The 27,150-nt window shown below is 40.1% G+C and overlaps 2 protein-coding genes across 4 annotated transcripts in view; both read left to right on the plus strand.

Moving 5' to 3' along the window:
* Positions 1 to 11,454, plus strand: part of LOC310745936 (macrophage mannose receptor 1-like) — a 38,473-nt gene extending 27,019 nt beyond the window's left edge. Inside the window, exons 22-30 of the mRNA XM_083579248.1 lie at positions 810 to 952; positions 2,060 to 2,162; positions 2,630 to 2,862; positions 4,553 to 4,718; positions 5,220 to 5,372; positions 7,112 to 7,222; positions 8,023 to 8,211; positions 9,865 to 9,903; positions 10,561 to 11,454. Of these exons, the coding sequence (XP_083435374.1) occupies positions 810 to 952; positions 2,060 to 2,162; positions 2,630 to 2,862; positions 4,553 to 4,718; positions 5,220 to 5,372; positions 7,112 to 7,222; positions 8,023 to 8,211; positions 9,865 to 9,903; positions 10,561 to 10,790 (1,367 nt within the window). The 3' untranslated portion in view covers positions 10,791 to 11,454. The remainder of the gene's footprint in view (positions 1 to 809; positions 953 to 2,059; positions 2,163 to 2,629; positions 2,863 to 4,552; positions 4,719 to 5,219; positions 5,373 to 7,111; positions 7,223 to 8,022; positions 8,212 to 9,864; positions 9,904 to 10,560) is intronic.
* Positions 11,455 to 18,518: 7,064 nt separating this feature from the next.
* LOC310745935 (macrophage mannose receptor 1-like) overlaps positions 18,519 to 27,150 on the plus strand; it is a 47,034-nt gene continuing 38,402 nt past the window's right edge. For 2 of the 3 annotated variants that reach the window (XM_083579246.1, XM_083579247.1), the window contains exons 1-8: positions 18,536 to 18,670; positions 20,531 to 20,932; positions 21,315 to 21,488; positions 23,160 to 23,324; positions 23,793 to 23,906; positions 25,035 to 25,178; positions 26,159 to 26,341; positions 26,855 to 27,012. In XM_083579246.1, coding sequence (XP_083435372.1) covers positions 18,586 to 18,670; positions 20,531 to 20,932; positions 21,315 to 21,488; positions 23,160 to 23,324; positions 23,793 to 23,906; positions 25,035 to 25,178; positions 26,159 to 26,341; positions 26,855 to 27,012 — 1,425 coding nt within the window. In that variant the 5' untranslated portion in view covers positions 18,536 to 18,585. Of the gene's footprint in view, positions 18,671 to 20,530; positions 20,933 to 21,314; positions 21,489 to 23,159; positions 23,325 to 23,792; positions 23,907 to 25,034; positions 25,179 to 26,158; positions 26,342 to 26,854; positions 27,013 to 27,150 lie in introns of all 3 variants that reach the window. The other variant, XM_083579245.1, reaches the window with a different exon arrangement.

The following is a 27,150-nucleotide window of genomic DNA, read 5'->3' on the forward strand; positions in this document are numbered from 1 at the left end:
CAGAATGCAGTAGAAAAGAGTTTGAATAAAAATACTGTGGCGATGGGAAGTCAGTATATGAAACAATGTATTTAATTTGAAGTTAATTTGTGAAATTCAATAAAATTATATTGGGGGAAAAGAGAGGAAAATGGGTGATGATTCAAAATCTTAAAAAGGCAAAACTTCACTTCACCAAACATCTTCTCAGTTCAGATCTAGACCCTTCTTAAGCTGGGGAAAAGCTTGTTTATTGCAGTGGCGTAGCGTGGGTTGTCAGCACCCGGGGCAAGGCAAGTAATTTGCGCCCCCTAACCCGTGGATTTGCGCCCCCTAACCCATGGATTTGCGCCCCCTAACCCATGGATTTGCCCTAACCCCAGATGTTGCGCCCGGTGCGGCCCGCCCCCCCTGCACCCCCCACGCTACGCCACTGGTTTATTGTAAGGGTGGCCTATTAATGCTTTATCCAGGTACAGAATGTGGTGTGCTGGATTCAGTGGTCCTTTTTGTTATTATGAAAACAGGGTAGTCAATGTGATGTCCACCACACTTTGTGAGACTGTAACTCCATTAAGCCCCAGGCAGCATAGCCAGTGGTCAGGAATGGTGGTGGATTTAGTCCAACAGCATCTGAAGGCCAGCACACTGGCAATTCTTGCATTAATCAAATGTGTTTTGATGATGATGATGATACAACATGAACCCAAACTACAACTAGATCACATTATGATATATCATAACACTTATGACTATATCAAACACTTATAGGTGAAGGGCGTACATTTGCCAAATCCTTTTTGAAAAAGCGTGTCATTGTTTTTATTTAGCATTCCTCACAGTGCACTTAAAAAGTGCTACAACTGATCCTTGGATTGGACTGAATGATATTAATATTGAGCGCATGTTTGTATGGACAGATGGAAGTGGAGTCCACTACACAAACTGGGCCAAAGGTTTTCCAGGTTATGGTGTAAGTCCTGCCTGCAAAGGCTTTCATCATTTTTACCCCAGAAACAAGAAATATCTTCTATATTCCATTCCTGCAGTGAAACTACATGTGCAGAGAAGCTTCAGTGTTAGCACTCCATTTCTGTACCAATTCCCCATTCAATCTCTGGCTGGTGTCTCCTTTGTTTATTTTTAGAGCCAGCTGTCTCAAGCTAAGCAGCTAGTACGTAAAGTAACAGTTAGGCAACACCTAACCAGTTTTATAACTGGTCTGCTATCCTACCCCACTTCCAGGAAGCATCAGCTAATCCCTGATCTAGAGCACGTATCAGCTACTGATTCCTACTCCTGAATAGGATCCAGAGATAGGAAGCCTTGCGCTGACAGATGCACACTGCACTTGTAGTCTGGGTTTATTTTTGCCACTATCTATGATTGGGTGGTTGTGGAGCCTGGTATTTGTCAAGAGAAGTGCTATTTTTCTAGAAAAAGAGGTGCCGGAACTCACCATGAACACTTCCCTTGTTCTCTTATAATGGCGCCCACCTGAGAGTTCCAGGGAGTTTCGGGTCAAGAGTATAAAAGGAAAGTTTCAAGTACAAACGGATTGGCCCCTACATTGTATAAATAGCTACTGTGTTACTTGTCCCTTTGTTATACTTTTATTTCTTTTTATTATTATTATTAAATATTTATTAAAATTTTCCACATTAATACAGAAAATAAAACAAAAACAAAAAAAATTAAAAACACATAAAGTTTACAAATCCATATTTTCAATAACATATTTCCCTGACTTCCCCACACCTCCCCTTCTTATATTCCAATTCAAATTGTTAGTTCAACAAGTTCTTATCCCAAATTTTTAACCTTTTTATATTTAATTCATTTTAGAAAAACCAATTTTAACTTATAAACATCAATATTTATACCTCAATGCTCATTCTTGAAACCTTTTTCTAAAGTCGACCCAAATTCCCTTCCACAAATTCCCCAATTTTCATACTAATAACAAAACAAAATAAAAAACAGATTATAATTGTACACCCTTTGGATTCCCAGACCCCACCACCCCCTTTCCCGGTTTCGATCCCCAGCAAATGTCCAATGTTATACTTTTATTTCTTAGGAGGACTGCATTTTTATGATGAAGGAGCCTGAAAAGCTGGCAGGATATTGGAGAGATGGGCCATGTTCTGCTAAGAAAAGCTACATCTGCCAAAGAAACACTGGTATGTTTTTTAGAAGAGAAGGAACAGAAAACAGTGTTTAATGCAGATTGCATTATAGAGTCTAACTCCCGTTTTTCTGTTCTGGTAAAAAAAAAATTAAAAAGCTGATTGCCAGCTTTAATGACTGAACTGAGGTTTTGTCATCTGAGAATGATAGTGGATAGGAAGCTAATTACAGAACAGATTCTTGACCTCTCTGGAAAGAAATGGAGGTGTGTTGTTAATGGTCATGTTGACTACATTTTAGGTATTTTGTTTGCTGCTTTTGTGATAGTAAATTAAATGTATTCTGTGGCCTCATCCATATATGTTTTTGAAGAAAACTTGACTAAGTGTTATAGCTGGCATTTAAAATGTCGATTTTCAAGATTTAAAATGTTTAGGGAATAATAGTATTCAGAAATTTAGTGTCAGGTGTGTGTAGTCTAAGCTGATCTCTGTCTTTTCTCTTGATTACTTTCCTATAGATCCTGCATTATCACACTCTGAAACAACAATTCCAGCCTCTGGTTATGCCGCTTTTGGGAATAGAAGTTACTCTCTCAGCAGCCCCAAAATGACATGGGAAGAGGCCAGGAAAAAGTGTAAATCTGAACAGTCAGAGCTTGCCAGCATTTTGGATCCCTACATTGAATCATTCCTATGGCTGCGGGTGTTAAAATATGGAGAACCTGCATGGATTGGCCTAAATAGCAATATGGTAAATACATATGATATACATTAACATAATACTGTACTACATATCCACATCAAGAACATGTGTTCAGAAGGACATAGAAAAGACTTTTATTACCTGACTTTATTACGAATATCCTTGGTAAGCATTACAAAAGTTTTGGATATCGTCTGTGGGTTACCTATGAGCTATTTCAAGTGGCTATACTTTATCTGTACACGAAATCTTAACAGAAATATAACAATTTCCAGTCTGTCAAGGGGCTTCTGCACTCAGTGCAGCAGCACACCCCCAGGCAGCAAGATCTTTAGTAGTCTTTAGTCTCGACTCCTTTTTCACCCTCAGAAAGAGAAATCAATCACTTCTATGTTGCTTTAGGAGGGGTGGGGCAACAGGTTCCATAGATGACTTGCATTGTCTACAATGAATACAGTAAACTAAGTACCATACTGGATCAACACCAACCAGGATTCTTATATATATATTCAAAACTTGACATCCTTTTCCTTCTCTCTGTGGTTCCTTAAATTTATTTTTAATATCTTAATATATACTCATAAAACTGCAGGTTATTATAACAATCCTGCCAATGTTCTTATCTGTTTACAATTTATCTGTAAATATTCAATCAACTATTTCCATTCTTTTATAAAATGTTATCTTGATTGTATATTGATGTTAGATATTCAGGAAGATGCTTCCTTCCTGATATTTTAGGTACTTGGATCCCAAGATGTTCAGGATTTGGTATGCTAATACCTTGAATCAAGCCCCATAAGTTAATGACAGCCAATGCAGTGATTTCTGGATGAGTGACCCACACATTGTCCCATCAGGCTGCCCCACTTACCAATCTAGCAGCCACATTCTGCAGTAGCTTCAGTCTCTGGGCCATCTTCAAGGATAGCCACAGATACAGCACATTAGAGTAGTCCAGGTGGGAGGTCCAGGAATGGACCTGATTGGCAGATATAAAGTGGACATAAGCTCTCCTAGTCAGAGAAGCCAATTGAGAGGCCAGCAATAGTTAGGAATCCTGGAGCACTCCCAAACTATGACCCTGTTCCTGCAGGGCGACTGCAACCCCTTCCAGGACAGGTTATCCACCTAATTCCCAGACATAGGAACCACCCCTTCACAGCACCTTCATCTTATCAGGATTCAGCCTCAGTTCGTTGGCCCCCGCATAGCCTATTACTGCTTCCAGGCTCCTATCCAGGTTCCTAACCTTCACAGATTCTCATGATTCAGATGGAATGAAGAGCTAGAGCTTCATGACACCAGCATACTGAAAACATTGTGCTCCAAATCCCTGGATAGAGCCATAGCTACAGAGGGGTTAGTCAGGTTTTTTGCACAGGGTGGAGCCTCTAGAAGGGCACCATTCAGGCTCCCAGCCTATGTCTGTGTGTGTGTGTGTGTGTGTGTGTGTGCATGCACAAACACGTGTGCAGGGGGTGCCAACCTGGATGAAACAAAGCCTAGTTTTGCCCCTGCCTTTGATAGCTCAGAATTGTTTCATACTCATGACTTCAGACGTCATAAGTATAGTACTACTACCCAGACTTCATCCCCTAAAGGATGATGAAATGTGTGTATAAATAAAATGAAAGGGAAAGAAAAGTAAGTGTTGTGGAGTTCATGTTATGGAAAATGAACTTAAAAGCTTTCTCTGGGCCAGCATGTGTTATTTCACTGTGAATTTGGATTTCAGACTGATGAGCAATATAAGTGGATAAGCAACTGGAGACTGGTATATACTAACTGGGCCCCTGGGGAGCCAAAGCAGAAAAAAGCCTGTGTCTACTTAGACATTGATGGTCACTGGAAAACCGGAACTTGCAATGAAGCATACCTCTCTTTCTGTGAGCACTACCACGGTAAGCAAAGGAATGTCCATCTGAGCACAGAGCTGAGAAATGTACAATTGACATTTCTGCCTCTTTCGTAGGGAATGAATAAAATGTTACTTTTCAAACCATCAGGCTATAATAGGCAAACAAAAATAGAATAGAGGTTGCAGTAAACAATCCAGCATTAGGTAACCATGCTTAGCAACTGAATGGACTCAGGCATGTGTTTTAAGACAGCAATTCTATACACATTTACCTAGGAGTAAGCCCCATTTGACATCACTGTGAGTAAGCATCCAGGAGTACTCAGAAACTATAAACCTATTCTTTTAGGGGGACTTCTTTGACATGTGCAAATTTGCAGAGTTTCACCTCCCATTTCACCTTCTACATTTCCAGGATTCCTCCAAGATATTCATGTGCACCTCAAGATTTTGGATTTGTTCAAATCTTATGCATATCTCTGGTACTTAAGGGTTTCTAAGATAAGATACCTGTTCAAAAAATAAAATATTTGTTTCATAATAGGTAAACTCCCAACTGAGGCTCCACAAGTCCCAGGGAAATGCCCTGACTCAAAAGAGGACCAGAGATCTTGGATTCCTTTTCGGGCTCATTGCTATCAAATCAACCAGCCTTCAAATGGATGGCCGGATGCATCCTTCAAATGTACTCAGTTAGGTGGGTGTCATTTTGATTCAAATCACAACGTGATTTTTCCATGCTAGAAGATTCCTAGTTAGTGTCCAAAGCCAGTATTGTACACTGGTTAGTGTTGCAGTGCAGTCCTATACATATCCTAGCATGTCTATTCAGAAGTACCGTATTTTTCGCCCTATAGGACGCACTTTTTCGCCTCCAAAAATGAAGGGGAAATCTGTGTGCATCCTGTGGGGCGAATGCAGGCTTTCGCTGAAGCGTGGAGAGCGAGAGGGGTCAGTGCGCACTGACCCCTCTTGCTCTCCACGCTTCAGGAAGCTATCAGCAAGCCTGAGGAGCCCGCGGGAGTTCCCGCAGGGCTCCCTAGGCTGCGGATAGCAGCCTGCTGCACGGAGCGCGGGGTGCGCCGAAGCAGAGCGCCCCGCGCTTCGGGCAGATATCCGCGGCTGGGGGGGGGGATAATTTTTTTCCCTTTATTCCCCCCCCAAAAAATAGGTGAGTCCTATGGGCCGGTGCATCCTATAGGGCGAAAAATACGGTATGTCCCATCGAGTTCAATGGGGCCTATAGCTAAGTAAGTGGGTACAGGCTTTCAGCCTTGGACTTTGACCAGAGAGACAGGGGTTCAAATTCCTGCTCACTCACAAAGCTTACTGGGTGCTCTTGGGCCAATCCCCACCTTTCAGTTTAACTTATCTCCCAGGATTGCTATGATGATAAATCAGGAAGGGAATAAACCTGGCATATCTCTCTGAACTCATTGGAGGTACAGATGACTTATAGGGGGGTTAGTTTCTAGGGATTGTGTGTAAAGCCAGAACAACCCTGGAACCACCACCCACACAACCACTCCTACCTGTCCAGAGCCAACACACCAAGAGTGTCTTGCCCCTTATGCAAGGCGGAGAATTCTCATGCTGGCTCTGGGAGGCTCCCATGAGATCTCACTGCAAACAACAGCTTCTTTCTTACTGTCTGAATCCAGCAACAGAAAGATTTATTATTAAAAGGATAGTTAGAAAACCTGATATGCAGGCCTGGTATCAGGCATCAGCACACTCAGGCACTGGCTGATGATCCAAGCACTTTGAAGGACAGCTCCCCTCCATGTGTCCTCACCTGAAGCATGCAGGATTGTCAGCGTAGCCAGAAACCCCACTTGCTGTGGCTCGCCATTTTCTTTCCTCCACCGTATCTCTGAGCCCAGACAGAAGGTTGCTCCACTGGGGCCAGAGAAGCACTGTGGGGGAACAAAAATGGTGTGTGGCAGCAGCAGTGCTTTCTTGCTAAGCTGACTTTTTGCGGCTGGCAGCACAAAAGTGAAGTAAAGTTAGAGGAAGAGAGATTGGCCAGGGGTGTGAGATAAACAGAGGGGTGATGAAGTGAGCAGAGTCCTTGCTGCCTGGAAAAAGGGCTTCACTAAGAAAGGGACTTTGCCACCCAGCTCACCATTCCTGCATCCTGGGGGCAGGCGTTTTCATCAACACTCCTGGCAACTTCATTACTGCCAAGAACCACTTGCCAGGGCTGTCAAGAGTCCCATAAAACCTCATGTCAGTTCTACCAGTGCATGTCTAATACATATATGATGGTGGTTTGTTACCTACCCATCACCATAAGGTCCCAGGGTGGGTTACGGTTATATTTAAAAAAAAATATTAAAATGGGAATATTTTAAATAAATTAAAATGAATAAATAAAATTTAAAACAGGAATGCAATTTTTAAATGAGTTTACTTTACTTGTATGATGTTTCCTAGGTAGCACCTTGATTTCTATAGAAGATTCAGCTGAACTGAACTTTTTGATGGAGCATACTCAGCAATCCCAACATGCTGACTATTGGATAGGATTGTTCAGAAACATAGATGGTAATGGTTTAACATTCAATATTTATTTATAATACATGGGACTGTGCCCCTGCTTGCGCCACTCATCAACACCCACCCACCCACCCATCCCAGCCATTTCCCCCACATTAACCCTCTAGACAAGTGTTTCCCAAATTTGGGTCTCCAGCTGTTTTGGGACTACAACTCCCATCATCCCTAGCTAGCTAGCAGGACCAGTGGTTAGGGATGATGGGAATAGTGGTTCAAAAACAGTTGAAGTCCCAGGTTTGGGAAACACTGTCCTAGATCTTCCCCATCTTCCTCCCTAGCTTCCCCCTTACCCACTTTACTGAAACCTTGGCCATGGTATAAACCTGCCATTTCCTCTCTGTTCCTCCACCCCACCTGTTTTACACAAACCTTGCTGTTGTTTTAAAGCACCATTGCCCATTCAGTTCTGTCCATCCATGCTTTACTCAAACCTCTGCTATGGTAGGGCTGCCATATGTCCAGATTTTCCCAGACATTACTGGGAATTTCTGAAAGGCAGTGCTTTGTACTGGATCTTAGGCAAGTCATACAGAAAACTGCGCTCAAACCAGGGTGGCCTGGTTTTTACTTTTGGAAATATGGCATCCCTATCATTTACAACTGCTATTTCCCTTTCTCCCCCAAACCTCTCCCCATTCCTGCTTTACTCAAAACGCTGCTGTTGTAAACCGCCACTTTCCTTCCTCTCGCTCTTTCCCAGTCTGACTTCATGCAAATCCAGGATTGTGCAGTGGCATTACTCTTTTTCTCGACAGTCTTTATGCCATTTACTTTACTTTTATAATTAGGAGAATGGATATGGCAAGATAACACTGCACTGGATTTTGTCAACTGGAAAGATGAAGAGTCCACACCTGATCCTCAAGCTATTTTCAGTGATAGCGATAAGAACTGCATTCTCATGAACAGCCACAATGGGAAGTGGTCCAGGGAGCACTGCGGATACTCTAAGGGATTTATATGTAAAAGACGCAAAAGTAAGTCTTAAATGGCTATTCAGCTGAATTTCACGATAATTCTGATGCAGTTGAACATTGAGTCACTTGTCTAAAATTAGTGTCTTAGGACACCCTGCTCTAATTGCTCTCTGACTAGATCATGCTACTAGTTTATCCTTGTTGTCTCTTTATTTGCCTTCTTCCTAAAGCTCTCCAAGGAAGGGGCTTCCATGTTACTACAGAAAGGGACTTTTCTCTCTCTTGGCATTTTAACAATATTTCACCTTGTCCTATCCTTACTAAGTAATCTTTCTAGACAGTCAGTCTTCCTTTTTCTAGCATAAGCCACATTTCATCAAATTGATACTCTGCATTTTGTCTTTCCTACTCCTTGTCACTTCCTATTCTTTTTTCAACTTTTGACAGACTTTACTGATACTTCCAACCAACTAAATACTTCCTAATAATAAATGGCAGGAGAGAAGGTAGAACCAAAGCTGAAGTCTATTTATTATTTGCTACTAACTATAGAATATTCTGTCATTTATAACTAATAAGGTTATTAACATTTTATCAATATCTAATAGTCAAGGTTCCCACAATCATTCTCAGTCCCCAGAATTGCTGTGTGATAAATATAATAAATATGTCATTTTCCTCAAACGGGAAGAGCATTTAGTAGTCTCCACATTGACATATTTAAAACTCAGCTCATCATCGCTGATCTTGCTAAGCAAAGGGATTAAATGACTACACTAAACACTTCAAATTTAAAACTTGGCTCCCATTTTTAAACAGTAACATATACTTATTGGTTTTTTTTATTGAAAGAAGCACACCCAAAAGCAAATGCCGTATCTAAAGTGCATAATCATGTTCTTTTTATGGTGTGATATGTCAGGACCCAAAGCTTGAAAAATAAAAGGATAAATGTGCTTCCTATAATATTGTCACACACACCACATTTTTCAGGCACTATGGGATTCCAGAGGTCCCATCAAATACCTTTGGTTTTTGTTTCATTGGGAGGAAAATCACTGGAGGCATAAGATGAAAGTGCATGCAGCATTAAAACTCCAACAGATCTTTTTTCCTGTTAGGTTTTGGAGGGGAGAGGTGTCTCCAACCCCTTAGCTTTGGATTCATCACAGAGAGTGAATCAGGCTTCTTTCCAGCTCCAGTTGCCAAACCAAGACTGCCTATTATTTGTTCTCCATCAAAGATAACACCAGTACCAGCCAGAGTAGGGGAAGGACATGCCAACCTTTTTTCCTAATCTTCAGCTGTATTTTCGTTGTATTCTTTAGCCACCATGGCTATGCTCTGCCACTGCAGTTGGAGGCACCAATGCTTCTGAATATCAGTTGCTGGAAACCACAGGAGGGGAGAGTGCTTTTGTGCTCAAATCCTGCTTCCAGGTTTCCCACAGGCATCTGCTTGGCCACTGTGAGAAGAGGATGCTGGACTAGATGGGCCATTGGCCTGATCCAGCAGGCTCTTCTTATCTTCTTAAGACAAGCTATGAAATGTCAGTTGACCAATCCTACATTTTTCTTCTAGATGGGAATGGCACCTGGCTCAATCTGGTTCACTCTGTTGCTAATCTATGCTAATTTTTTAATAAAAAATAATGATTTGTATACCTAACTTTCTTACTATTCTGAGAACATAAGCATATCTTTTGTTTTACAGTTATTGAAGAGACAACTAAAGCACCTACAAAAAAGACAGGTAAGGCTGTTTTGTGAAAAGAACTCAGGAAAAATTATAACCATTCTTGCTATCTGGAGCCTTGCACCAAACATTCTGAGAAAAGAACTTCTGGTTCAAAGCTGAAGAGAGAAATTTCTGGGAAAAGGTGGAGGCATTATAGCTCTCTACTGGGGGAAAAGGGTGATGACTCTCCTTTCTGGTACAGAACTGCCACTATGAAGCGGAGAATTGGGGGTTGTGTGAGAGATTTCCATGTAATGGAATATTGCACAGTGTTTCAGATGAAACATGAAAGAACAGAATAGTATTCTGTTTAAGATGTAGTACAAAAATAACTGGGGAGTGGTACACCATTGCCTTGGCATTTTGTAGTTGTTTTCAGCTGCGTTGAAACAGCTAACATCTTTTGGGTTGGATTCCTTCACAGCCTGCCAAAGCCCTTTTCTTTAAGAAGGGACAAGATGTTTCTCTTCTTCTTCTGCTTCTGTATCCCCTCTCCGTGCCCTCCAGTCATGTGGCCATTTCACTGGTCTGTAAGTTCTTGGCACACTATGCTTATGAGCTGCAAACACCACCCAGATATCCCTCCTTTTCATACAAGGGGGTCTATTTGTGTGTGTGTTTCTCTATTTGTGAGTTTGTGTGTGTGATATATACATCTTTCCCCATCCACAGAACAAGAAGATATTCCTGCATCAGCACATGGCAGAGTTGCAAAGGTACTTCTACCGGTTATCTTCATCCTCATTGGCATGGGTACTGCACTCTATATTTTCTACAAAAGAAGAAGTAGAAAACAACAAACCACTGGCAGCTTTGAAAACTCTCTGTATCGTGACAGTGAGATCGTTCTTCACAATGATTCAGAAGTGCTTGTGGATGATAAAGAGGGAGATAGGCTGTAATGTGGGAGTAAGTCTCATTGAGCTCAATAGGAATTACTTCTGAATTGACAGGGGTAGGATTGCATTACAGTGGTGCCTCGCAAGACGAAATTAATCCGTTCTGCGAGTCTCTTCGTCTTGCGGTTTTTTCGACTTGAGAAGCACGGCTATTAGCGGCTTAGCGGCTATTAACGGCTTAGCGGCTTTAAGAAAAAGGAAACAAACTCGCAAGAACTCTCAAGACGTTTCATCTTGCGAAGCAAGCCCATAGGGAAATTCGTCTTGCGGAACGACTCAAAAAACGGAAAACTCTTTCGTCTTGCGCGTTTTTCGTCTTGCGAGGCATTCGTCTTGCGAGGTACCACTGTATTATTTCATTTCCAAGAAGTAACCATATGCATATGCAGAGGTCCTTTCTATCACCACATTCATTGTGTGGCATGCTCTGAATGCATAATTATTATTTAGAAAAAAAATATTCTAAATAGAATAAATTCAAATTAAGGTAATTTTAATCTGTTTTAGTATTTTAACTTTTGTTTGTTTTTAAGTATGGTTGGAATTTCTCCTTGATTTTATTGTTTTACCATTTTGTAAACTACTTTGTGGTTTTTAAAAAATCAAGAGGTGTATACATTTTATGAAATAAAAAAATAATAAATTAAAGGTGACTTGACTTGAAAAACTAAGGACCATGTCATTAATATCCTCTGGCAACCAAGGTACTGCACAACATTTTTCCATAAATCAGTACAGTGTCCATGCATAAAGCTAAAATCCCACTTGTCTGGTTTTATAGGAAGAATATGGGGTACATCTATTTTTTTTTAAATATTTTTTATTAAAGGTTTTTATAACAGTAACAAACATATAACAAATACATAAACAGACATAAACAAAAACAAAACAAAAAACATGTACCATTTCGTATCTTAATTTCTTATACCTTTCTTCCCCGACTTCCTCGTGCCTCCCTTTTCTGTATTCCAAATTCTTATCAATTACTCAGCAAATCTTCCCTTATTTTAATTTAAATTTAATCTAATCTTCCTTATTCTCCTTGTCTTAACCCTTGCTAATAGTAACCGTTTACTTTCCAGTCCAACATCATTCTAACTTTCATTAATTTTGTAGTATTTCTTTAAATAGTCCTTGAACTTTTTCCATTCTTCTTGCGCTGCTTCTCTTCCCTGGTTTCGGATTCTGCTCGTCATTTCTGCCAGGCCGAATATGGGGTACATCTAGCCCTCCTCCACTCTTCCAGGAAAGCCAATCATCATAATTATTATTATTATTATTATTTTAAAAAATAGGAATTCCATATGTGCAGCTCTGCTGATTCAGTACCTAATTTTGTATATGCAGTTTCGTATCCAAATAGGCCTATTTAGTACAGTACTTGCCTTTAAAAAGGCTACTAAACATTATATGGGCTTGTGTGGGCTTATACAACAATAACTATACTTTACTCAGAAGTAAACCCCACTGAATTAAACAAATCGTGTATACCAGATTGCAACCTGAATTGGTTATTCTGAAAAGGTTACAGTTACTGTGCAGTAACAGTTAACAAGGCTCCCCATACACTTCCAGGCCCATAGGAAAATATTATCATCGACAGACACACCTACTTTATTAACTCTTATGCCTTCTTTCCAGAATATGGAATAAGTAATAGTCAAAGTATCCTACATATTGATAACCTGAAACTGATAACCTGTTTATTGATAATATATTGGTAACCTGCAATGCACTCTATGTGGGTCTTTTACAGACATGCAGCACAGTCTTATACCTCATAGGTGAGGAAATATTTTACCTGAGAGCTATGTTTGCTCAAGGTCTGGGTTTCTAGAACAACAATCAGTGTCTAAAGGTGTCAGGGCCAAAGCATACATACACAACCCACTCACCCCACTTATACACACGTATAATGCATTTGGAGGGGCTCCCACCCAATTGCAGAGAAAGAGGAAGCTTATGACACACCAATGAACTCACTGCTGAGATGTTCAAATATAGCATTTCCTCTTTTCCTGAATTAATTCTTCTGAATTATCCTGTAATAGCCTGGTCAGTCACTCCAGCCATGGGAATGAAGTCACTTGAATAGTTCAGTTCATAAACTTATTGTTCTAGCCAAAGGCCATGACAAACTTGTATTAAGCAATAGTATTAATAAAAAAATGCAAAACATCCATTCATAATGTAAAAATCTGCAAAGACTTTTGCCAAATTCCTGAGCATTAAAACAGTTTCCCTTATGCATCTAACACCTCCAATTCTAATATTATTTTGCCTTTTAAAAATCCAATTTGCGAACATTCATTATGTAAGAGGGGAAAGTTCCAAAGACACCAACAAACTCAAATCCAGCTTGATTTCAGATTAAACCTCTGAATCACAACAATTTATCTAATTCTGATCTCCTGATTATTATTTTTTACAGCCATTATATAGAGGGCCACCCTCTGTGTTATGAAGCTGTTATTGTCACTCAAAAGAAACCAAACCATTTCTGTTCATTCTAACACTTCAAAAGTGTTCACAAAAGGCAATACGGAAGGACAGACTATAATGTAGTCAATAGCACTTCCACCATGTTTGTATACTGACCTTTAGAATTTATAAATTGTTCTTGTTGTTGGCATCTATCTGTCTTGGGAGACAATGGAAGAGTGTGCCTTTGGAGGTAAATTCAAACCATTACAGTGCCTACCATGGCTGTAGAGACCAATACAGGAGAGACATATTTTATAGTAGGAGGGCAGATGAAGGTATCTGGTTTTGCTTCTGCAGGTACACCATGGTGTTTCTTCTCTCTGTGTTCCTCCTAGCAGTCTTTCTTCCTCTGGTCACTGCTGTGGATGTTCACTGTCTCCTGACTGTTGTGTTGTGTTGTGTTGTGCTGTTGTGTTGTGTTATGTTGGAATAGAAATTCCAAAACTTTCAGGCCCTGTACATTATATTTCTTGTCCAAAGAACAATGTGAAGTTAGGCAGATATCTTCCATGTCTAAGCCTAAAGGCAGTAAGATACCCTTTGCAGTTGCTCCAGTTTGGGCATTAAAATCTCCACACAAAAAAGTATAAATACTCTGGAGAATTCATATGCTCCAGTAAGGATGTTAGCTCTGACCAAATCTTGGTGGTCTGTGACAAACTATTAGTAGGGGGAAGGTAGATGTTTATACAGAAAAGAAAGATTCCTAATTCACTTTTGAGTGGTGCCAACAAAAGTTGATCATTTGAATTCCAAAATTTGCTAACCAAAATTCTCCTGCCAAATCACATATAATAGTTTGTGGTCAAAACCAGTTGGACACTGCATAATATATTTTTATTAATATTTTTTAAAAAACAGTATTCGTTCCATGCCAAATATTAACAACACAATCCTATATCCACTCAAAAGTAAATCCTACTAGTTTACCACACAATCTTAACCATGTCTACTCAAATGTAAGTCCTATTGAATCAGGATTAGGATTGTAGAATTACTCCCAGAAAAGTTGGTATAAGGTGCTGGGAAGGACCAGATTCCAAACAGGCTATGGGTGGATCTTCCCTCCTGGTTTACAACATTAAGGAAGGGTTAAGGAATCATTTACACAACATAACGGACACATTACATTTAGCTTAGAGTGTTAATAATGCGTTATTAAAATGTTGCAGAGGAACCATGGTTGCCATGAACCAGCAATAGGGAAACTGTTGTTACCAACAAAACAAGGCAGAAACATTTTAAATTTACCAGTACATCCTGTGATGTTTTAGAATAATATATCTAATGTCGTTCCAATAATGTTTAAAGGGTCAGTATAGATCCAGCCTATAAATTAGACAAATAAACTTCCCTGATCAGCAGCCAAGGAAAAATTACGGTACACTGCTGTTCCTCTGGCCTCCTTAGGAGGAAGATGTCAGATGAATACACCATTAACACATTTTAATGCCATCATAAATTACACATACATTTTATATTTCTCTTCAAAAATTATTTGATAGATGATTGTGATGATGGTGATTATTAGTTTATTGTCGTTACTGAAATTGTTTCATGTACGTGCCTACCAGGAGCTTGGGCAGCTGGGCAGTTTGTGCTTCTTTGATCTTCTGGACCTTGTGCTGGAGGTGCACAGACAGACAAGGTGGCTGGGTAGGCCCAGATGCTGCTGCTGAAACCCATAAATTTATTCCAAGTCATGTGATATACACACCATAACCCAATATGCAATGTCTGAGCTGGGCAACAAAGGGAGTGGGAGGAGGGCTCCCCTTCTCTTTTAGAATTCAGAGCAAGTGAGAGGGCAGCAAGGGGGGGGGAGTCCATCCCCTGCCTACTGGTTTAAAGGAGGAGGAGTTGTTTCAAAGGGTGCTTTTGCAAGCATTTTAAGGCAATCTCTGTGCTGCCCCTCCATGAATGAGCAGTTGGGCATGGTACCCTTTGGATGGGGCCATGGCCCCCAGTTTGGAAATCACTGCTCTTTATCTCTGAAGCTCAAATAAGGGGCAACCAGAGTTCAAATCCCTGCTCAGTCATGAAATTCACTAGGTGGCCTTGGACCAGTCACAGTCTCTCAACCTATCCTACCTCACAAGACTGTTGTGAGGATAAAATGGGGAAGAGGAGAACAATGTATGTCACCTAGAGGGTGACAAATGTAAGAAATATATATGTGTGTGTGTGTGTGTGTGTGTGTGTGTAAGATATAAATGCAAGAATAATATATAAATGTAAGATATAAATGTAAGAATAAAGAAAATAAATAAGTGATTTTCAGTCCCTGTGAATGAGGCCCCACTTTCACATAATCTGAATAGCTGTTGAATGGCTTGAAACTGTTGAATATTATATTTATTCACCTTCTAAAAAAATGAAGTTTATTCTGGCAGCCCAATCCTAAACAAATTTGCTACAAAGAAAATCCAATTGTGCTCAAAAGGGTTTACTACCAAGGAAGGGTGCTTAAGCTTGCAGCCTGTATACATTTAATAGTAATATTTTCATCCCTTCTTATTTTCTTGTTGTGCCTTTTCACATTTTACCTGCAAATACTTCCACTTTTGGACTTACTGAACTTTAGGCTCAACTGCAGACAACATAATGGTTTATTAGCTGATAATAGCTTACTGCACTCAAGGACTTGAAAACTGGTTTCTTAATATCCTGTTGCAAAATACATTTCTTGAAAACAGTGTCCATTTGACTTAAATAGAACTGAAAGCTGAATAGAAAAGCCAGTCAATAATGAATAGTAAAAGTTAGTCATCCTACATAGATTTCAAAAGTGCATACTAGTTTGAAGAACCTTTCCTAACTATAGGAGCCAAGTACAGGTTTAGCTCTTAGGGCCTGCACAACGATCAGAACCACTATAGGGTCCCCCCCCCCCCGTTTCAATTGTAAATCCCAAATTTATTGTCTTCAACCTTGGGTCCCCAGACGTTGTTGGTCTATAACTCCCATGATCCTCAGTCAGCATAATCAAGAATGAAGGGAGAGGTAGTCTAATAACACCTGGTGATTCTAATAACACCTGGAGGCTCGAGGTTAAAGAATGTTGGCCTTTTTAAGTATAATTGTTTAATTGTACTTTGAAATGGAAAATGACTCCGTATGCGTATTGCTAAAGGGGCATGGAAAATTCCAGTGCAGCTAAGAAGAGCTCTCCGGGTACCTAAGAGGCTGATAATTAACTGTTGAGGGTATGTCTGCTGCTCTCTCACATGGTGTTTAACTTTAGATTACATGGGAGGGTTATTCAGTTGCAAATCTCCATTTGGAGGGAGTTCTTTGTTCTCAAGCCACAGCAAAATAAAGGTATGCAAATAAATCTGTCCTGGAGAATAAAGCCTCAGGCTGGATGTAGGCTAATGGAGCCTGTGTGTGGAGCAATATACCTTTGATTTCAGGCCTGTTTGAAGTAATATTATATTTCTAAGAAGATGTTCCTGTGCTTGAACAAGCATAGGATTTTATACAACTATTTGGATGCATCATTATTAAGACTATTCAAAGAAAGTTCTATTAGTAAAGCTTTGGAACCATATTTTGGTCTGGACAATTTTTATTCCAAGAGAGTCAGATTTTATTCATCCTATTGCTTTAAGTTGCACAATATTACTATCTGCAATAGGTCTAGCATACCTCACAATGTGGACTGTCAGCCATTTGCTCTGCCTGTGATCTGCATTAGTAGTGTTTGCTTGAATGGGCAGGTAAAGTCATGAGAAAGACCCAACACGGAGTTCTACAATGGGGGTGGGGAACTTGTGCATCTTCAGACGTGGTTGGACTCCAACTCTCATCAGCCCCATCCAGTATGGCAGCAGTCAAGGATGATTCGAGCTAAAGCCCAATAACATCTGCAGAGCCACAGGTTCCCTATCCCTTTAATAATGTGGTCAGTTTTGTAAAGCTCTGAACATTTAAAAAACCAGATTTAATCTATAAACCACCTTGAGTCCCTGTAAGGGAAAAAGGTGGGATACAAATATAATAATAGTAAATGATGAGGCTGATAAGCTTACCATGCACTGAAACATCAAGCTCAGCTCCAACATGGCCTCTATGAAAATGGTTTGTGTTGTTATCTCTTTATGTTTATTCTCCAAGCCAATGCTAAGAGAAGTGAATCCTAGCTTGCACTCCTGCTTGACTTGCTTCTTTCTTCGGGCAGGCAGGTAGAGAGAGCAAGCTTTAGCCCCAGGGACTGAATGTGGCCCTCCAAGCACCTATATCTGGCTTTTGGGACCCTCCCAAGACACCATTCCTATGTTGTACCATCTTTGGATGTTTTTGCCTGCCTAAAATGTGCCCTTGAAGACTAATAATGCTTCTTTAATGCCTGGGGGGAGAATATGAGAAAACTGCATGTCGGGGCATGTGTGTGTGTGTGTGTGTGTGTGTGTGTGTAAATTAGAATTTGTTGCTCTACACCAGGGGTCAGCAAACTTTTTCAGCAGGGGGCCAGTCCACTGTCCCTCAGACCTTGTGGGGGGGGCAGACTAATTTTTTTGGGGGGGGGGAATGAACGAATTCCTATGCCCCACAGATAACCCAGAGATGCATTTTAAATAAAAGGACACATTCTACTAATGTAAAAACATGTTGATTAGTTTGCCTACCCATGCTCTACACAGCAGCAGCATGTGGGCCCTGGACGGTTGCTTCTATTTTACTTTACTTTACTTCTACTTTCCCATTCCCCAAAGCAAGCCATGGATGTTGCTGGAACTGGGCTCCAGCCACTAAATGAACAGTTCTGTGAATCAACTCTGAAAGTTCCATGTCTGAGGAAAGGGACTCAGACTCCCAGCTGAAGACTTTCTCTGAGCTTGGCAAGTCTCTGACAGTACTATAGCTAACAACAGTGTTTGGGAGTTTTTTTAATAGAAATGTAAATTGTGCTGGTGCCCACCAAGAAGTTGTTACACCAAGTGCCACACTTTTAACATGTGAAAAAAAGGTGCCAGTACCATGTACTCTTGAGCATTCCCAGAAAGAAAAACACTGGTTAACAATTTGTATCACCTGTCCCCTCTTCCCTCCTTTTTTATTTATTTATATATTTTTTAGCCCTGAGCATTATTATCTTGAATTTTAAACTGGTGGATTTTACAAGGCTAAGTGGTGGGGAAAGAATCAATACGGCCCAAGCTATTATTCTGGAATAGGTACTTCCCATGAAGCTATGCTCTGTGTGTAGTACTGTGCGTATATATAAGACTGAAAACTTCATTCTGTATGACTCATGATGAAGAAGTAACTGAAAAGCAGCAATCCCTGACTTTGTCTTATTTTCGGGAGAGCTATGTGGAAGGTTTGGTTGTGTCCAATGCCTGCCTTTTTGCTCCTAAATATCTTGATCCTCGTTCAGCCAGCTTTGCAGGTATCAGGTAAGCTCTTCATCACTTCCATTCCCATTATGATTATTAACAGTAAGTGGATGGGCATCTTTCATACTGTAGATTTACCTTTAAATAATCTTCTGGAAGATACTGTTAAAGGGAAATCCATTAAGTGTTAGATGCAAGGCGTGTTAATTAAACAATTAATTTGCTTTTAACATTGAAATCAGGTTTAAATTTTAGTAAAAGAATGGCTAACATAATTTTAAATGCAATTTACTACATGGTTGCAAGAAAGAATTTGCTTTTTTCCTATGCAGCAGTCATATGCTGCTACTTATTTTCTTCACAATATAAAAATAAGCTGCAAATATAATAAATGTGTAAACAATAACTTTTCAACAAGAAAAATATTCAACATTTCTTTTTCCATCACTAAAAAGTATTTGCATTGTACTCAGTGATGTCCTCTGCACCAACTCTTTGATCCAGTGGAGGCTTCCATGAACAGAGCAGGAAAGGGGCAATGTTTGCCATTTCCCACTTCCCCTAAATGATGATATTTCCTCTACAGCTCTGGAGAAGATTGGGATAATATGTGAGGTCTGAAGGAGTAAGAGGGAATTGACGAAATGTTGTGTTTCCTTGCTAATGTCCCGTTTTTTGCTAATGGAAAATACTGCAGGGTCAAAGAGCCTTCCTTCCGAGAGAAGGACACCGCTGGTCACAGCCCCCTGTGCTTTAGCAAATCTGAATAGCATTTATTCCTCACAAAAGGAAACAACCACATTATTATAAGAATGTAAAAAAAAGCCTGGTGGATGAGGCCAATGGCCCATCTGGTCCAGCATTCTGTTCTCACTGTAGCCAACCTGATGCCTGTGGGAAGCCCATAAGCAGGCACAAAGCACAAACACACGCTCCCTTCCTGATGCCTAACTGTACTTGAATACAAGGGAAACAACTTATTAAAGTGGCTGGAGTTTTATAATATAGATTATAGGCTGTTAGCTTAAATAGCTATGTTATTTGTATCTGTCTATTTCTATCCCAACTGTTCATACCGTTTTCAATGACTCAAGGATATTGTACTTCTCATGTGTACATATTGACTTGTTTATAGTATATTGTCACCATCATCATCATCATCATCATACCTTGAGATGAGTTCCTAGCTTAATAACAAGTGCCTGCATATTATTCCCTTTACAAATAAAACCTATGGGGAGAGCATTAGCATCAAGGAACTGATTTGGAGGAAAGGTTCAGCCCACACCCCACTGTTCTCCCCTCTCCCCAATGCTTTTAGAAAAACAAAAATACATTGGGAAGATCCAGTACAAACTCTCATATGCCACATTTAGTTAGGTCCTCAAAATATTAAAAATAATATTAACTATAATACAATACTTATAACTATAATACAAAAGAAATGTAAAATAAAAATATTCCTAGTGGCTCTGATGTCTTCTTTAAAAAATAATAATAATACAGATTTTTTTAACCAACCACCTTTTAAAAAGTGCAGCATTCCTTAAAAATAGATGCTGAGAACACTAAGGTAATTCACATATTATTCAAAGTAAAATAAGCTGCAAACTAATCTGCAAAAAGACATCAAAATTGGTGTCTTAGCTATATGAACGTAGAAAGTTATTGCCCACAAATCAACAAGACAGAGGAGTGGATAGTGAAAATTAACTACAGAATTAACACAAGAGGCATTTCTCTCTCTCGTCTTTCCATGTTATTGCTTCTTATTATGAATCCTGGTATTATTCTGTCAGTGGTTGCCATAAGACTTCCGAGTGAAGGGCAGGTAATAAATTAAAATGATTAGGATGATATTTGAAGTTATGTGAAACTTTCCCCACAATGTTCCTGTTATTTTGCCTCTTAATTTTACAGATAGTGACAGCTTTCTGATATATAATGAAATCCTCAAGCTTTGTATTCAGGCTAAGAAATCTCAATCCCCCATCCTGGACTACTGTGATAAAGACAATGAGGGGCAACATTTTAAGTGGATTTCCAATGACCGGATTTTGAACATGGCAGTGAAGTTATGCCTGGCAGTGCCTTCCAAGTCAGACCAGGTCCGAGTCATGCTCTCCCCCTGTAATGAGACCACTGAACTTCAGAAATGGGAATGTAGAAATGACAACCTTCTTGTACTTGATCTGGAAGATTTGTTTTTAAATCCCGAGAGTGGCCAAAAAAGTCGTCCTATACTGTCTAAAGTAGCCACCAGCAAGAGTACCTGGAAGATGTATGGAACGAAAGAAAATTTGTGTTCTAAGCACTATGGAGGTAAAATTCAGAGAAGTTCTCCCTTTTTCTATATGATCACTTCTTTAGACATAGCTTGTTGTGTCCTGCTTCAAGCATGGTGAATCCCTTGCATCTGGAGGCCAAAACAGGCATAATAATAATCACATAATTTCAAATTATTTCAGGAAACAACCCAAACTTGATAGCAGGCATGGGAGTCCAGTTTCCACCAGGACCTCAATAAATGGAAAAGGCCTCTTTAATTCCGTGCACGGCCATGAAAAATCTCTCTCTCTCTCTTACACCCACATCCACACCCTTTCTATTAGGAGGAAACTGCTTCTGAAATGAATACCAACTTCCTCTTTTCTTTAAATGTTCAAAATTATTTCAGCATAACATCTATCCATTTTTCTTTTAGCTCTGTATACCTTAAGGGGCAATGCCCAAGGAGCCCCCTGTGTATTTCCATTCAAGTATCAGGATAAATTGTATGCTCAATGCATAAGAGATGGTGATGAACATGGACAACTTTGGTGTGGAACAACTGCAGATGTGGATAGAGACTCTTTAACTGGATATTGTCCAATAAAAGGTAAGCACTTAGCAATGTTTTTTTAAAGCCCATACTATTCCACCATATATTTGCTGCTTAGAGGAAGGTTTCCCATACAAAAAGGGAAGCTTTTGTTATTGCCTCTGCTTTACAGATTGTGCAGCTAAAGCAGAAAAGGGAGGGGGTTACCCTGTGAATAAGAACAAAAGGAATTGTCAATGATGTCAGGGCCCCCTACAGGATCAGGCTTACAGCTGAAAGGGAGAGGTATAAGGAAGTAGCTCAGTTTGAGCCAAAATCAAGGTCTAGAGCAGAGAGAGGGAGCTGCTAGATACAGGATGCAGACAAATTTTGTCTGGGATTTTGGTCTCATTACAACCATCAGCTGTTCAACTGGGAGCAGTTGACGGAGGCTGGGGTTTGATGTTGTACAAGGTTACAATTGCAAGTCCTTCCCCTGTGGTAAGAAGATCAAAGCAGAGAGGGAAATGTCATAAAAGTCTTCTGCTCCTGTGCATTTTTCAATTACATACTTGAAATTTTCAGGATGCACTTATATATTGAAGTTTGAGCCTTTGGAAGGGTAAGGCATGGCTTGCAGTTCATCCGTGCATTGACCTTGTTTGCATTGTTTTGCTGGAATTATTGAGTGATTTTTGCTTGCAAGTACAGGACAGAGAAGGACGTGGGTGGCACTGTGGTCTAAACCACAGAGCCTAGGGCTTGCCGATCAGAAGGTCGGCGGTTCGAATCCCTGTGATGGGGTGAGCTCCCGTTGCTCGGTCCCTGCTCCTGCCAACCTAGCAGTTCGAAAGCACGTCAAAAGTGCAAGTAGATAAATAGGTACTGCTCTGGCAGGAAGGTAAACGGTGTTTCCGTGCGCTGCTCTGGTTCTCCAGAAGTGGCTTAGTCATGCTGGCCACATGACCCGGGAGCTGTATGCCGGCTCCCTCGGCCAATAAAGCGAGATGAGTGCTGCAACCCCAGAGTCATCCACGACTGGACCTAATGGTCAGGGGTCCCTTTACCTTTACCTTTTACAGGACAGAGAAAGGGTGATAGAAATGGTGTGCTGTTGTTTTTATTAGTGAGCTGTTTCCGCTTTAGGTCAAATAGTCCATGGAGGAAATGCATGTACAATTTGGAGTGGGTAATAATTAAATATATGCCCGTTATGTATATGTGTGATTGTGCAATGACACTTCCAGCATCCCCGTAGGGTAGACTTGTATTTTGAAAGTGATTCACTGACATGGATGGGGGCAGAAAGCAAGGCAGCTGTGAAGAGGGGGGGTACCCTGGGTTTGTACTAGTCACACAGGTTAATGCAATTCAGTGCATTAGGTGTGGATGTTTACAGGGAGAAAGTCAACTCACAGAAACTTTCCTGGAACTTGGAAGTCCTGATTGCACATGGGGTTCCAAGTCCTGGGGTACATAGTGAGTTATTTATGTGTAGATTTCCCCCCTGCAGATATCCACACCTTATGCATTAACACTGAAGATGGGACTGGGGAAGCCATCAGTTAATGGTGGACTGCCAGCAATACTGTCTTTTGATCACATAAACTTCTGTGTTTCACCATTCTACTTTGTGTATTCTTTGGGAAAGTGGTTCCCAGATTATTAAAGACTCGAGCATATCCAGCTTCTAAATTTTCTTCACCATTGGTGATTTGATGATTTGACACTCGTTAACAATGATTACAGATGACCATGATGAATTATTCTGGACCAGAAACCACTGGACCGGGGACTTCTATCAGATCAATTCTGACTCAGCTCTAACATGGTACCAAGCAAGAAAAAGTTGTCAGCAACAGAATGCAGAATTACTGAGCATCACTGATTTACAGGAACAAGTGTATGTGACAGGTAGGACATAACAAGGCATATTTAAAGAAGTGATCAGTTTATTAGGATATTCTGTTAATTAATATTGTCTCAACTAGAAATAGCATTTTCAAAATGATAATATTAGATGTACCCTCCCATCACCCAAAGAATTAATTTAGATTCAGTCATTTTCAGACCATTTCAGTATGAAATATTCATTGCATCTCAGGTTACCAATCTTTTGCAGGTCCTCTGTGTCTTTAACAACTGTAAGAGAAGCAGAAATTCATTGGCTGAAGCTGATGAAGCATTGCATCTATAAGCTGAGCGAAAGGCTTCAGTTGAAGAATTTCTGATTGATATCCAGCTCTACCAGTAGAAAAAGCTGACTACTCTAGTAATGTTGGGATGAGCATGTTTGGTTTTTGCTCCCATGACCCTAGCTTCATAAATATAAACTTCCTAGCTTCATAATGCAATCTAATTGATTTTCTTTTCCTTAAATAGGATTAACAAGTTGTATGCCTACTGATCTGTGGATTGGGCTGAACAGTTTAGATGATGAGAGTGGATGGCAGTGGATGGGCAACTATCCTTTAAGATATTTAAATTGGGCTCCAGGTGAGTGAACATCTATGTGCCAACAAGGTGCCAACAATTCAATCACATATGCTAATTGCATGAAGGGATTTACAGTAGATTAGAAGATCCAGAGTTTATACTACATAAAATACATCAATTTAAACAGGTTTAATGATAAACCAAATATAATGTATTGCTATTTTTCTTAATGCTTTGCTATAGCTGCTTGGATCATCATTCTGAGAACATCTGCCATTTTCTCTCCACTCAGTTACCTCTTTTTTAATAGGAACCTTTTGATTTATTATTTAAATTTGTATGCTGCATTCCCTATAAACATGCTCAAAGTGGCTGACAACAGAGCGATGAAAATGCAAATCAATTGTTACAATAATTCAGCATAACATAATTCAGCAATCCAACAAATAACTCAATTTGATTTTCAAAGAGCTCTCTAGAAGGCATGGATGTTAAAATCCCCTAGGACAACCAGATGAGATGTCTCCAAGGAGAACATCCACCATGACCTGAAGCGGCTTCGGCAGGGAATTCTTGGTGCAGCAGGGAGCTTGGTACACCAATAGGAATCCTATTGCCCAGCTTCCAGATCATGCACTCAGAAAACTGGGTCTCCCCAGTAGGACACCCTGGTGCGAGCCAGTGACTTCCTAAAAATCACTGGAAACACCCCCCCCCCCCAATGATTTGGGTTGCTGTAAGAAAAACCTGGCAGACAAGCAGTGGCAAAAACAGGCCCATCTGCCACGTCTAATCAAGTTTCTGTTACACATGCCAGGTCAATTCCTCCATCCACAAACAAGTCATGGATGGCAATAGATTGAAGTATATGTGTAATAGGGCTTTTTTCGGCGGTGGCTCCACAATTTTGGAATTCAATTCCTGTAGAAATTAGACAGACCCTCTTTTCTCACACTTTTAAAGAGGCTTTTCTATAAGTTGTTGATAGTGGTGGGACAGGACAGATGAGGGCAGTTACTGGGGAATGGCTAATTTATTATTTTTTATGCTGGTGAATTTAAACTTTATCATTGCTGACTATATATTAAAAAGTGTTTTATGGAAATGGCTTAGTACTATTAAAATAATGTTGCAATGTTAACATAGCTTAACATAGGCAATTATCACCTGTCTCACTCTTTCTTAAAGGCAGCCCAACTCCAGAAACAGAAAAAATATGTGGATCGATGCTGTCTAAGGTTGGCAAATGGGAGAATAATAAGTGTCAAGAGAAACTTGGATATATTTGCAAAAAAGCAAACTCTTCATTAGATGCTTCTGTTATTCCTTCAGGTAGGACGATAAACTGGGAATGAAGCTTCCCTAAATATCATTATATCATGATTTATGGAGGGTGACATTGTCCATATTTATACAGTAATGCAGTTTTGCTGTTTGTAGTGGCATATGTAATGGGAAACATTTTATTGGATTGAGATGGCTGAGAGTATTTTGACAGTAGCTAATAATAGGTTATCAATCAATAAAGACTGCAGGCATGGTCTAAATGCATGTGCTTCAGAAACTTTACTAGGCTGGTCTAGGTCTGGTCAGTACCTGGGTAGTAGATTTTCTAGAATTCTATGAAATAAAGGTGGGATTTAAATGTAAGGAAGAAATATCTCAGAACAGCTGAACTTTGAACTAGTTAGAGAATGAGGGTGACCTTCCTGGAAGCCACCTCCTCAGGAGGTTTGGCCACCTGTGGTATTGATGCACCCCCTCCGTGAGTGCCACTGAACAGGACTTGGAAGTGCAGCTGATGCTAGTGGCTTCCTTGTGACCTGTCTCAAAGCTAGGGTCAATTCAACCCTGTCCAAGGGTGAGGGACTCCCTGGAGTTGGCAAATATAAATCTGGTGGCCCCAGTAAAGGGGCGCTCTGAAGTATGTTCACAGATCAGGCTTCTCTCTATCCCAAATTCTGTCACTGAGAATAGATAATTTATAAGGACTGGTGGGGGGCATTGAGCAGGTTGCCTTCAACAAGGGAGATAAGGAGCGTTTTCGTCTATGACTGCCATTGTACACCAAACCCACATTCTCTCAGGTCAAAAAATGTACAGTATATGACTACAAGAACTGTTTGTTAACTTATTAACAATAATATAATCATATGAGAGGATGGGTTACCCTCTTTTGTTAATATCAATTGCCAGATTTGCATCTACTAAATTCTGTATTGAGTCAATGACATCATAATGGCACATAAATTATTATTTTTTAAAAACTCCATCTAGTCATGCTATCTTACAAAGGACTGTTTTCTTTTTAGATGGATTTCAGTCAATTAGCTGTCCGGATGGCTGGGTTGCATATGCAGGTCACTGTTACCACCTTAGCAGAGACCCCAAGACATGGAAGAGTGCCCTATCATCCTGTCGGAAGGAAGGTGGTGATTTAATAAGTATACACCACATTGAAGAATACAGCTTTGTCATATCTCAGCTTGGCTACCGTAAGTACATCTAGGAAATTTGGTTCTCCTGGTATCTGATATATATGTGAGATTAAGAGAGAGGGTATTTTGTGTTGCTTTTTTGTTACACATGCAAAGATGGAATGTTACTGAGGTCTCTGTCCTGTTGAAAAATACATGAAGATAAACAGGTCAAACATGAGATGAATGGACTATTATCGCTTTCAACAACCTGGTTCAGTCGCATCAACCCCAGCCAATATAATCAATTGTCAGGGATGTTGAGAGGTATAGTTTAAAACATGTGGAGAGCACGAGGTTGGCCAGTTAGATTATCCTCAGTTGTAGTGCTACATTTGAAGACTGACATTCTCCAATAAGCTGTTTAGCTAGCTGCACATTGACATGTCTATTTGAATTACAGTTGTGAATTTTATCCTATTTCCACATCTATGTACCATAGAACTGTTTGTGATAGGATCCTGTTCAATATCTGGACTCTTTGTACCTAAAGTGTGAGAGCAAATTAATTAGGTGCCTTTATGTTCTTAGAGCCAACAGATCTTCTATGGATAGGACTGAATGACCAGAAGACTCAGATGTATTATGAATGGAGTGATGGTACTAAAGTGACATTCACCAAGTGGCAGAAAGGAAAACCCACACAAATAAATGATGTCCAGAATGAATGTGTCATCATGAATGGGGAGGTAAAAATGTGGAACTTCCAGTAGAGATATATTGGTCTTGAACTGACTTTTTGGGTGAAATATTGAGAGTCAGTCTGGCAAACTGAATGCCAAACCCTCAATTTTTAGAATAGTTGAAAAATCAATTCCCAGGCAATT

The sequence above is a fragment of the Podarcis filfolensis genome (genome assembly GCF_964270895.1).
Source record: "Podarcis filfolensis genome assembly, chromosome: 12".
Classification (NCBI taxonomy): domain Eukaryota; kingdom Metazoa; phylum Chordata; class Lepidosauria; order Squamata; family Lacertidae; genus Podarcis; species Podarcis filfolensis.